General features: G+C 44.2%; 1 protein-coding gene across 3 annotated transcripts in view; it reads left to right on the top strand.

Moving 5' to 3' along the window:
- Nucleotides 1-13,565, top strand: part of SLC10A7 (solute carrier family 10 member 7) — a 288,157-nt gene that overhangs the window by 244,660 nt on the left and 29,932 nt on the right. For all 3 annotated transcript variants that reach the window (XM_056802748.1, XM_001376861.4, XM_007496259.3), the window contains one exon: nt 8,587-8,660. In XM_056802748.1, coding sequence (XP_056658726.1) covers nt 8,587-8,660 — 74 coding nt within the window. The remainder of the gene's footprint in view (nt 1-8,586; nt 8,661-13,565) is intronic.

The following is a 13,565-nucleotide window of genomic DNA, read 5'->3' as shown; positions in this document are numbered from 1 at the left end:
CTTTTTCTGGATGTTCTCCTGCATGGGACCTCCAGAAATGAATGGCAATACTCCCGATGTGGTGTGACCAGTGCAGAGGAGAAGAGGAAATATCACCTCCCTCTTCCTGGACCCTGTTTCCCATATATCAACCTCCGTTCTCACAGGATGTTGGGACTGCTCAGACACATTGTCACTTCACTTTGGGCTTGCAGTTCATTTAATCTCTTAGAGAAATCATTGTCTGGAAAAGAGAAAAGAAAGTTTTCTGGTTTTGTTTTTATTTTTTTTCTGAAACCGTATTTCTGTCTAAGTATCTATTCTAAGACAGAAGAGCATCAAGGACTAGACCATCAGGGTTAAATGACTTGTCTAGGATCCTACAGCTAGGAAATGTCTTGAGACTAGATTTTAACCTAAATCCTCCCAACTCCAGGCCTGGTTCTCTATCCTCTGTGCCATCTAGCTATTCCCAAAAGGAAAGTTGTCTGAGCTAAGACTAAGAAGGTTAGATTGGAACCAGATGATGGTAGCCTTGAATGCCAGACTGTGCTGTTATGGCCCCTTCCAGCTTCAAATCCTAGAGTATCCATGAACCTGGGAAACAGGCATACACGAAGCATCTTCTTTCCTATCCCAGTGCTCTTATGCTTTTATGCTCACTAACTGAAAGACCACTGTGACCAGACCCATTTCTGGCATTTGGTCATCATTTACTTTCATTGCTGAAAAAATATAAATATACCCAGTTGGGTGTTTCCACCTTCCCCAAGTCTCTCCTCGTCTCCTTGATAGCAATGTTCTCCTTCTCAGGTTTCATCAAGCACCATGTCTAGCTTTTTCCTTGGCTCCTTTGTTGATGTTCTTCAGTCATTTCTGTCACGTCTGACTTTTTGTGACCCCATATGGGGTTTTCTTGGCAGAGATACTGGAGTGGCTTGCCATTACCTTCTCCAGCTCATTTTACAGATGAGGAAATGGAGGCAAACAGGGTTAAGTGACTTGTCCAGGGTCACACAGTCAGAAGTTAGATTTGAACTCAGGAAGATAAATCATCTTGACTCCAGGCCCAGCACTCTATCCACTTTTATAATACATACTTTTGAATGTGCCATGTTTCTCCTCTTTCTACAATAGAATGTAAGATCAAAGGCAAAGACTGTCATTTCTTTATTCTCGTACCCTGCCTCACCAAAGCCTACTATAGTGCCTTGCACATAGTGTACAATTCAGAAATGTTTGTCGAATGAATTGCTTTGAGATCTCATTTAAATGCTATTGAAAATAATAATGCTTTTATTTGCATATGTGTATGCAGATATTTATATATGATCTTTGTACCTTTAATTAGATATTTATTTTTTAATATCTTTTCTTTTTCTCTTCTTAAATAAGATTCAAAGAGATTTGTTTATACACATCCACATTCATACAGAATCACAGAGAAATTCAGAATCAGAACAAATTTTAAATGCCTATTGAATCCAAATTGCATATTAATTAACCAGTGTCTATCCAACCTTGTCTCCAAGGCCTTCCAAAAAGGGGAAAACTCTTCCTCCCAAAACAACTGATTCTATTTTTTGGTTGCCATTATGGTTAGGAAGTTTTCCTTGACATTGATCTTAAATTTACAACTGTCATCTTTACAGCATCTACCCATCACTGCTCCTAACTTTCCCCTTGGAGGCAAACAGATCAAATCTAATCCCACTTCCATATGATAGCCCTTCAGATCCTCGAAGAGAATTGTTCTGCCTTCACCGAGTCTTCTTTTTCCGGATTAAATATTCTCAGGTCCCTGAACCAATCTTCCTGGCATGTACCAGTGGCCATTCCCTGTCCTGACTGCCCTTCTCAGAATACCTGCAAGCTTCTCTGGAGTCCTTAGAACTGACCACCATAGTCTAACTGTGCTAACTAGGGCAGAACAGAGCAGACCAATCACCCTTTTATTTTCTGGGTGTCAGGCAGCTCACAGCACTACTCAAGACTGCAGAAGCTTTCTTGGCAGCTCAGATGTTTTGACTCTACCTCAGTCATCTTGGATAAAAAATGACCTAATCCATCAATCTCCATTCATCCATCAGCATTGATCTGTACTGCCTGTCACTTTGGGGAACTGTCAGCGAAGGTTGAGTAGGAACAGGTATCTGGGAAACAAAACTTGAGAAAAAGAAAGAAGTAACCAGGAGACCTAATGAAGTCTATAAGCAGGAAAGTAGAAGAGGAAGATAACTAGAGAGACTGACAGCTCAGAGCAAATCCAGCCTTAAAGAAAAGGCAGGGCAGAAAGGAAGAAAACCAGAAATCAAGAAAACTTATATTTGTGTGCGCTTTTAGCTTCTTTTCCTCTCACTTTATTTTCACCCCAAACTTGGTAGAGTAGCTAGGGCAACACTGTAGATTGGCTCTTGAGTGAGAGGCTACTACCTCCCTGGACCTCCGTTTCCTCCTCTATTAAATGACTTGAGAGGCTTGTACCAGAAGACCGCAGGTTTCCTTCTAGCTCTAGCGATGAAGAAATTAAGTCACGGTGTGTTTTTAAGGTCACGTTTTTAATTGATAGCAACATAAATAGTGGAACCCAAGGCACCTCGTTTTTGCTGGAGACTTGATGCTTCCACCTGGTCCCTGCACTCCCTGCCAGCCCTGAGAGCCTGTGTATATAAAAAAAAGGAGTGAAAATAAATGCTAGGTGGCTCAGTGGATTGAGAGGCAGGCCTAGAGACAGGAGATTCTGGATTCAACTCTGGCCTCAGACACTTCCTAGCTGTGTAACCCTGGGCAAGTCATTTGACCCCCATTACCTAGCCCTTACTACTCTTCTGCCTTAGAATCAGTACACAAGTATTCATTCTAAGATGGAAGTTAAATAGGAAAATTTTTTAAAAGTGTGAAAATAAAGGAAAGTAAAAACATACAGCATATGTCTCTTTGAGTGTACAACTGAGAAAGACAACATGAATCATGGAAAGAAAATCCTGATTCAGAAATCTAGATTATGAAGGGAAAGTGGCAAGAGAGAGGAAAAAAAAGAGAAGAGAAGAAAAGGAAAGAAAAGAAACCCCTCAAAAATGGAAAAGCTGAGTGACCCAAAGGAAAGTGATTCTAAAGTAATGATTAAAAAGCCCACATTTGATGAAGTTAAAGAAAAAGAGCCACAGAACAAATGAGTGTGGAGGGGTGGGATGTGCATGGAAATTGACAGAAGACATTTTAACACTGAGAAATGCTGATTATGTGCTACTAATAATATGATGGGAGGTCTTAAAAATGTTATGGTACTTGGTTTTTCTTGTTGTTAGCATGTTTGGTCAGTCAGCAGGCCTTTATTAAGTTCTTATTATGTGCCAGTCTCTCCTAAGTATCAGGAGATACAAAGAAAAGCAGAAGCTTAGGCACTACCCTCAAAGGAGTCACATCCTAATGGAGGAGAGACAACAGGCAAAAAAAAAATTGTATATATAAAATAGATACAGTCTAATTGGGAGGCAATCTAAGATGGAAGGTACTAGCAGTGGAGAAGGTTGGGGAAAGACCTCTTGCAAAAGGTAGGATTTGAGCTGAGACCTGAAGGAAGGCAGAAGCGAGGGGGCAGAATATTCCAACCACAGAGGAACAGACATGGGAAATACATTCCCTGCCAAAGTATTATTCGTGTTGCTATTATTTTCAGTCATGTCTGGCTTTCTGTGACCCCATTTGGGTTTTTTTGTTTTTTTTTTAGCAGAGGTACTGGAGTGGTTTGTCATTTACTGCTCCAGCTCATTTTACAGATGATGAAACTGAGCAAACAGTTATGTGGCTTGCCCCTTGATCATGCAGCTAGTAAGTGCCTGAGGCTAGATTTGAACTCAGAAAGATGAGCATTTTCTCCACTGAAGTACTTAGTTGGCATAAGACCATGGAATTTAGAGTTGCCCTTGGAGGTCAACTGGCTCAACCCTTTCATTTAATAGAGGAGAAAACTGAGACCTAAAGAGGAGAAATTACTAGCTTAAGGTGACACTGGTACCAATTAACAGATCTCACAATTAGAAAAAGGAATTTCTTTGATGGAGATTATTCACTTGCACGATATTTAATATGAGAAGCAACATGGGGTGGTAGAGAGTATTGAGATTTGAGTCAGAAAAATGTGGGGTCATATCCAACCTCTGATACCTGACTGTGTGACTGGACAAGTCTCTTTTCCTTTGGGTTTCAGACATTTCTCTAAGACTTAGCTACTAACTCAGAGAGGGACTGTAATGTGCATTGATGGAGAGCTTATTAAGGGCATTCCCTACTTGAGCTAAGTGGCCTTCAATCTAGGGAAGAGTATCTTTGTTTTGTGTTGAAAGGCAATAGGTTTTTGCTTTTTGCTTTTAATTTTTGAGAATTGATTTCTATATATCCCTCATTTGATCTCTCTCCTTCACGGGTACTATATCTTTCTTTCCCTTTTAAGCTGAATTCTTTGAAAAAGCATCTAGATTGGGGCCCCCCCCCCTTCTCCTTGTGGTCATCTAAATCTTCTACTCTCTGATTTCTCCTCTCATCATTCAACTAAAACTACTCTCTCCAAAATGATCTCTTCATTGCCAAATCTAATGGCTTTTCTCCCCTCTTTCTCACCCTTTTTGATTTCTCTGCAATCTTTGACATTGCTAATGGTTCGAGATTTTTAGGATCCTGTCCTGGTACTTGTCTTTCCTGAGTGGCTGATCTGACTGAAGTCACCCTTGCTGGATCTTTATCCACGTTATAGTGATCAGCTGTAGGGGTCCCCCAGTGCTTTTACCCTGGTCCTCCTCTCTTCTCCTTCTATGCCATCTCACTTGGTGATCTCCTCACATCTTAGGGATTCAGCTAACATTCCTATGAATATGATTCCAAATCTATATATTCAACCATATTCTCTTTCTGAGCTCTGCTCCCATCACCAACCACCATCTTTTGAACCTCTTGAATTAAATGTGCTATAGGCATCTCAAAGGCAGCATGTCCAAAACTGAATTCCTTATTGTTCCTTCAAACCTGACTCTCCTCCTGACTTTCCTATGACCATGGCATTTAAATGAGGTAATTACAATAACTGGCATTCACACAGAGGGCTTTTAGTTTTGCAGAAGGCTTTAATAGCCCTTTAAGTTAGCATTGCTAGTATTATTTCCATTCTGCATAAGAAAATCCTGAGCCTCAGAGAGGCAAGGAACCTGGCCATACTCGTATAGCAAGCAGGGAGGAGAAGGAGGGTGTTATTTGAACCCACTTCTTCTGACTCCAAGGCCATTGTTGCCCACTACCTCTTTGCATACTACTTAGAGCAATCACCAGTATGGCATTACTAGAAACAGAGTCTGAGAGATTTAGAGACTCGCCCATGATTGCACACATACACAGCTAGAAAATGTTCCCTCAGCAAGTCTAGTATTCTTGAGAGTTCTACCACTGAGAGGTGCCAAGAACACAGAAAGGGCTCAGAGGAGAACCGAAAAGGCAATGAAAAATCAGATTGCTGACCAAAAAAAAATACAAAAAACTTGGATTAATCATCTTGGAAGAGAGAATACTGAAGGATCCTTTAAATCCAGTTGTTAGATCTCAGAAGGGTTCACACAAGGAGGATTATAGGATTGCAGAGGGAGTCATCTAGCTCAGCCTTGTTCTTTTCTAGCTGAGGAAGTTGAGGTCTGGAGAGATCAGGTGATTTGTCCATGGTCACACAGCTACTGGGTAGCAGAGCTGGAATGGTAGCAAGATGGTCTCTACCACCACAGAGGACATCTTGAGAGAAAATGGGATTCAGATGTCCTGTAGCATGAAGAATTTAGTGTATATGCAAAGAAGACTTCCCTGATGCTGTGTGTTGTCCAGTGTGGAAATTATCTAGGGAAAAAAATGGTAGAGAACCTTTATCCAGAGGACTTTAAAAATTGGATAGATTCTCTCATCCAGGTGGGGGTCTATGGAGTATGTCTGAATGAAGTCGTGATTATGGCTAGTAACAAGCATGCCATCTTGCTCTTACTGAATGCTTTAAACTTTTTTACTTTATGCTTACTGAATGCTCTATAATTTTGTATACCTTTTGTAGTGCTTTTATATGCAGGATCTCATTGGAAGTCAGATCTCCTCTCTCCTCTAGAGAGTGATAGGGAACCCAGTAGGATGAATGATCTATTCTAAATGTTTCAGCTTTTTATTTAAGACTTGGTCCTTAGGAGTTTATTTTATTGTTTTTGGTCTAGACCTGTGATTTTATCTATATAAGGAACTCTCAGAGGGGAAACTCCATTCACTGATGAAGAACAGCAGTTTCTCCAACTTGCAGCCTTAGAGAGGTGCCTGGGGACTCTGAGAGGTTAAGTGAATTATCCAATGTCACACAGACAGAATTGGCCACTTTCCAAGGTTAGCCCCCTAGCCACCTCTCTCCATCATCACCATCAGCTTCATCATTTAACATATGTGCAGTTGTTAAAGCTTTTTTTTTTAATTTAGTGTTTCCCTATAGGTATATTTTCTGCAGTTTTTGTTATGAGATCATGGTGCTCCTCTCTGATAGTAATAGGAACAATTTTTTGTTGTGTTGATGTACATAATATTTTAAATAATATTTTATTATTTTTTCTAATTACATGTAAAAACAATTTATTTCATTCTTTTAAATTTCAAGTTCCAAATTCCCTTCCTCCTTCCTTCCCTTCTTCTCTTTCTGAGATGGCAAATATTTTTATGTAGGTTATACATGTAGTCATGCAGAACATATTTCCATATTAGTCATATTGTGAAAGAAAACAGACCCCGTCCAAAAAATTCTTGAAAAAATGAAAGAAGTGAAAAATAGTCTGCTTCGATCTACATTCAGACTTCATCAATTCTTTCTCTGGAGGCAGATGGCATTTTTCATCATGAGTCCTTTGAAATTGTCTTGGATCATTGCATTGCTGAGAATAGCTAAGTCATTCACAATTGATCATCAGATGTTTTTGCTGTTACTGTATACGATGTTCTCCTAGTTCTGCTCACTTCACTTTATGTCAGTTCATATCAGTCTTTTCTAGTTTTTTTTTAAAGCATCCTCTTCATCATTCCTTATGGCACAGTAGTATTCCATCACAATCATATACTCATCTCATTCATCCATGCCCCAATTGGACATCCCTTCCATTTCTAAACCATAAAAAGATTTGCTATAAGTATTTTTGTACCAATCGGACATTTTCCTTTATTTTTTTAAATCTTGTTGTGATACAGACCTAGTTTTTAGAGCCAAATAAATTCTTAAATGGCCAATAAGATCCAATTAACCCAAAAGGGTTACAACAGTTAACAACACTGTAACCAACCAACAATACCCAGCAATCTTGGATAAGTGCTGCTAGACTTGTGATCTCAGTACATTAATTACTGAGTAGCATATAAGCTGCTTGAGGGCAGGGCAAACTTAATTTTTGTATGGATGGATGCATGGATGAATAGATAGATGGACAGAGAGAGAGAGAGAGAGAGAGAGAGAGAGAGAGAGAGAGAGAGAGAGAGAGAGAGAGAGAGAGAGAGAGAGAGAGAAATAGATAGAAGACAAACAGACATATTATACTATAATTTTTGTGTTAGAATAGTGCCAGGCAATTTTTTTAAACTCTAACTTCCATCTTAGAATGAATACTTGTGTACTGATTCTAAGGCAGAAGAGTAGTAAGGGCTAGGTAATGGGGGTCAAATGATTTGCCCAGGGTTACACAGCTAGGAAGTGTCTGAGGCCAGAGTTGAACCCAGAATCTCCCGTCTCTAGGTCTGCCTCTCAATCCACTGAGCCACCTAGCTTCCCCCTTGCCAGGCAAATTTTTAAAAAGAATTTTTTGTCCAGACAGAATTCTAACTTCCTAGTGTCAAAGCCTGCTTTGCAGATTAACAGCTTATCTATTGCTTTTAGCCTTAGAAAGTTTCCGGGGGCACTAAGAATTTAAGTGACTGGTCACCTAGCCAGTATGTGGGTCACCCAGTAAAAGCAGGACTTGATTTTAGGTCTTTCTGCCTCGAAGGCCATCCCTCCATCCCCTTTACCACACTGAACCTCATCTTACACATACTAGCCATTTACTCATGTTTGTTGAATCTTTGACTTTCATTGGCATGGGAAGCCCATCCAGTGGTGCAGATCACCATCCCTGTGGGCCTTCCATTCCATGCTTGTCTATGTGATTCCGTCACTCCATTTTGGAAGGTCCACTCCATACTCTGGAGGCCTTCTTGTTTATCTAATTAACATGTAGTCTCTCCCATGTTTTATGTTTTCTGGGGAGAAGAGAAGGTGAGGAAACTGAGGCAAGCAGCACTTAAATGTCTTGCCCAGGTCACAGTAAGTGTGTCAGTAAGTGTCTGAGACCATATTTGAAGTCAGGCCTTTCTGACCCCAGGCCTGGCGTTCTGTCTCCTGTCTAGGGTCCCACCAACTGCTTTTATAGATGGATCCTCTCCTTGCCCGAAAAAAGCACGATGCCTTCTGTGGCTGTCCCACGCTTTCTCCCAGAGTTCTGAGGCCTAGAATGTATTAGTAAGTCAGCTTGCAATACAAACATTAGTAACGGGCTGTTTCCCCTTTTTCCTGGCCCCTAGGAATAATCTGGGCTTCACACCAGCAGACACGGTGGCTATCATCTTCTGCTCCACACACAAATCTCTCACACTGGGTAAGTACATGGGAGCCCCAGGAGCACTTTTCTACTTCGTTCCTTTGGGTTCCCAAGGCCATGGGAAAACCCCTGGGGAGGCTCTTGGACGTCCGCTGCCCCATGTAGGGGGGAGGGGTGGCGCCCAGGGCACAGGAGCTGTAGGAAGCGGTCACATGGGAATCCCCAGCCTGGTTCTAGTCCCGGAGGGGAAGCCCTTCGAAGCTCCCTGCAGGCAGGGCCTCGGGGCTTCCGCATGCCAGCACACTCCTGCCCATAGAAGTTCTAGAGCAGCCGCGGGAGCCAGAGCAGAATATGTGCCCAGGACAGAGGGCAATGCCGGTCCTTCTTCCCTGATCAATGCCGGCAGGGGCCTGAGGATTGCCCCGCGTCACCTCTCTGCTGAGGGTCTCAGGCCTGGGAAACTGGTCCTCCCGGGATGTAAGGGGCCATGCCGTCCCTGCTCAACCTCCCCGCCTGTGACCGTGATTACAGCGCCGTGAGTGGGTTGCTTGGTTCCCCACCGGCGCTCAGAAGGAGCTCTGGGCCTGAAGGTCCTCCCCTTCCTTCCGAGGCCGCAGACAGCGGACCATTCCGCCAGACCCTACCCTGCCGGCCCTCGGAGCCTCTCCCCCGCTGTGGGCCTTCCCCAAGCCTTTCACCACAGGAGGCTGGGGGCGAGGGCCAGAGGGCCAGAGGGCCAGAGGGTAGGGTCTGAGCCAAGATCCACAGGAAAGCATCAAGACTGACCAGGGACTCATGACCGGAAATATCAGTAGAACATTCCTGGGTCGCGTTAGGTCAGCCTCCTCCAGCCAGCGTTCTTGGAGGGCCAGCAGGACCGCGGGTTCCAGGCTGCTCGTGTGACCCTGGCCAAGTCCCTTACCCACTGCTGTCCAGTGCTTACCACTCCTCTTCCTTGGAAATGATACTAAGAACCCTAACACCTGCGGTTGGGATAAAACGAAATGCGCCGGTCTTGTATGGAGCCCGCAGCACCCCCTACAGGCTGCCGAGGGAAACGCAGAATTTAGGTTAGAGCCCAAGCCTGCTTAGCTCCCAGTGACTCAGGTCTCTGCAGGGCAGGCCTCCCAGCCCTGACTTCCCGAGCCTATGACCCCAGGGGAGAGAGGGCGGCCCCAGAACCGGGAAGGACAGGATTGATACGGGAGAGTTGGCAGGATAGCCCACTCCTGCTGGAGGTGGCCCATCCTCCCGCCCTCCCTCCTTCCCAGGCTCTTTCACTCCTCTTTCAGAACGCCTGGGGCTCCTCAGCCTGACTTCAGCCTGGGATGGAGGGAAATGGAGGGGGCTGGGCGGCCCTGATGGACCAGCCTGTGTTGCTGGCCCTTAAGCTCTGGGCCGGCCTGGGTGTGGCAGCGGACAGGCTGTGGTTACCCCTGGTGATTGTTTGGTCCCAAAGAGAGAGTGGTCTGGCCATTCTGATGAAAGTAGAAAGCTATTAAGAGGGTAAGGTCAGAGCCAGAGGCCTCCTCATTTTAGGCTTGAGGAAGCTGAGGCCCAAACAGTGACTTTCCCAGGGTCACACAGATACCAAGAGCTGGGATTTGAAGGCCAGTCCTTTGACTCAGGGAGCCCGGGCTCTTTCCATCACCCCACACCATCCCCATGGAGGGGCAGAGGAGGAGCTTGCAAAAGGCAGGCCACAGAACCCTTAGATCCTGCCTCCCCAGCTGCCTTGTTGTTTGTTGTTCTGGGGGGGGGGGGATGGAGGAGGCTAGTTGCTTCCAGTCATTTGAGGCTTTCTTGGCAAAGATACTGGGGTGGTTTGCTATTACCTTCTTCATTTGACAGAAAACAGGCAAATAGAGTGAAGTGAGTCGGATCACTAAGGAGAGGGAGATCCTCTGGCCAGATTCCAGGCTCTGCGTTTTGTTTTGTTTTTTAAATCATGCCACCATCATGGTATTTACCTCAGTGAGGGTCATGTGCAGATCCTTCAGGGATGGAAAGCAGGTTGTAAGTGGACAGCACACCAGCTGAGGAGTCAGGAAGACCTGGGTTCAAGTGACCCTGAGCCTTCAGTGTGCCACAGCAGACTCCCCACTAAGTCACAGACAAGCCATCGATCATTGTTCCGACAACAACTGTTGATGGATGGCATCATCTGCAAAGTGACCATTCTTGTCTTTCCAGATTTTGAAAATACTTCATCAACTGCACAGAGACATGTAACTAAAATTGGATATTCCAGCAGGAGTTTAAAACTAATAGAAGGCTAGGGTACAATGCAAAGAATTATAGATGTACAATAACAAGCTCTGGGTTCAAATTCTGCTTCCTTCACTTATTCCCAATGAAGTTACTCCTTGACTTCCCTGAGCCCCAGTTTCCCCATCTCTGAAAGGAGAGGGTTGGGCTCGATGGTCCCTAACATTTTCCTTCTAACTGTGAAGCCCCATGAGATCACAATTGCATCCTTTTTTTTACTCTCAAAATACCCTACTTCCTTTCTTTGTCATCACAAATAATGCTCCTTTAGTGGTCCTGTATTCCTTTTCTTTGCCCTCTATGTTTTCACCTGACAGCTTTAGTTGCTGTTCCATAATTCTCTAATTACTGGTTTCAAGGAAGTAGGTCTGTACTTGCTATCCCTCTGTGGCAGCCAGTGTGTAGGGCCGGGGTGAACGAACTGGTCCACAATTCCTACAGAGGGCCAGAATGATGTAGAGGCCTTTAGTCCTGAGATCAGTATGGCCGGCTGGCCAGCCACCATAAAAGCTCCATTACTGTTGGAAGGAGTTCGAGTAAAGAAGAAGGGAGCCTGTGTCCTCTGCACCCAGCCAGGGCTTCTGCTGTACCAACCCAGCTCAGCACCAATCTTGACAACCTGAGGAACCGCAGGGATTTACTTGGGCTGAAAAAAGGAAAATCGTAAAGACCCCAGAAAAATCTTTTATGTTTCTATAACGTTCTCATAGGCCAGGACTTATCCATCTTAAAGTTTGTTTTTTAAGGGCGGGGGAGGGCCTGTTTAGGAAGGAGGGAGACTATAAAGGCAGAATATTACATACTTTGTCAGAGAGGTGCCTGTAGCGGCTATTCTTCCTTAACTGTTTCTTTGTAAGGGTTCCGTTCACTGGGAGTTGGGCTAGAAATATCCCAAAATGACTACAGTACCAAAAGGCATCCATAAGCTTTCTTTAAAAAGAAAACCAAAAAGGCCTGCTCAAGTGGCAGCTAGCATGGAATCCTGACTCTGAATTTGCCCAGTGACCAAGACTTCCCCATTTTTTAAAACCCTTACCTTCTGTCTTAGAGCCAGTACTGTGGAAGAGCAGTAAAGTAGGCAATGGGGGTTCAGTGACTTGCCCAGGGTTACCCAACTAGGAAGGTCTGAGGCCAGCTTTTAACCTAGGACCTCCAGTCTCTAGGCCTGGCTCTCAATCCACTGAGCTGCCCCCTTCCCACTGATATTGGTTTTTATCACCCCTCCCTAAAGCTGGATCTCCTGAACAATAATTTTTGGAAACCAGATGAAAGTGGTTATTTGCCTTTTTATTTTGCTGCTTGAGAGGGTCAGTTTTTCTGGGATTTGAGTTTGAAATACCTGCTAGTGCTGGTACAGGAGTAAAATTCTATGGAGAGGTTTCAGGACTCCGACTTGAGTCACTTTCCCTTAGGGTACCTGCTTTCACTAGCTGTGGATCCTGTAAGTACCATGATAGCTGCCATCTGCAGCAACCTCCCCCACCTTCCAGGCATTCCCCATCCCCACTCCTATCACCACGGCAACCTGGACCTATCCCTTTGGGCAGTTAGAGAAACCAGAGTGTTGTCTCAAGAATGTCCTTATTTCCACCTGGAAAGGAAAGGACCTAGACAGTCGGTCCTAGACAGAACCTCACAAAAGCTTTGTGTCAGCTCTTACAAGGTTCAGTCCATGCCCCTCCTCCCCTGCCAGCTGAGCCTGAAATTATTGGTAGGGAGGATGCTGTGTTAATCACTGTGCCTGTAAACTAATAATTACTCTGTTAGAGACCGTCTGCAGAGAAATTACAGGACGGCACACTAAATGTGGAGAATGCAAATTCTAGAAAACAGGGGCAGCCCACTTCAGAGAAGATTAGTCATGTTTGCCTTCCTTGTCTTCCCCCAAACATCAGGGATCAGAGGATGCACTTTTTATGGGAAAGAAGTTGGCTCACCCCAGTGGAAACTGGCACTGAGGACAAGACGACTCATTGAGCCATAAAGGAAATGCACAGCCCTGCTCAGCAGGCTTCACACCTGGCCTGTTTGTCTCTCATGAAAGGGCTACCTGCAGTTGGCTTTCTGTACCACTCTCACATCAAGCTAACAAGGCCCATACAATTTATTATTTATTTTTAAATAGCAGCAAAAGAAAGATAACCTCACCTAGAGTGGAAAATATACAAGTCAGAACCAGGGGATCTGCATTCCAGTTTGGCTTTCTTTTCTGAGCTCATGTTCCAGGAGAAGGAAGGAAGGGAGAGAGGAAGAAGGAAAGAGAGAGACGGAGTGAGGGACAGTGAAAAAGAAAGAGAAAGAAGGAGGGAGGAAGAGAGGAAAAAAGAAGAGGAGGAAGATAAGAAAGGAAGGAAGGAAAAAAGGAAGAAAGAAAAAAGGAAGAAAACATTTAAGTACTTTGTACAAAGCACTATGCTAACTGCTAGAGATGCAAATGGAAAAATAAGGCAGTCCCTGATCTCCAGGAGACCCCATTCCCATGGAGGAAAAGAATACTTGGGAGATTTAACTGCTAGTCCAGTGGAAAAGTCCCATGGTCCTTGGGGTACAGTAGCAAAATGGATAGTGCTGTGTATTCTGTAATGTCATTCCTACCTACAATCACATACGTTTCTAACATCAAAGCATTTAACAGTGCCAAGAACTTTGGTGACAAGTTTTATTTTCCAGGTCTTTAGTAGCTGTGGCCGCCAA

The sequence above is a fragment of the Monodelphis domestica genome, chromosome 6 (genome assembly GCF_027887165.1).
Source record: "Monodelphis domestica isolate mMonDom1 chromosome 6, mMonDom1.pri, whole genome shotgun sequence".
Classification (NCBI taxonomy): Eukaryota; Metazoa; Chordata; class Mammalia; order Didelphimorphia; family Didelphidae; genus Monodelphis; species Monodelphis domestica.
The sequence above is the reverse complement of the archived record's forward strand: the minus strand, read 5'-3'. Positions and strand labels throughout refer to the sequence as shown.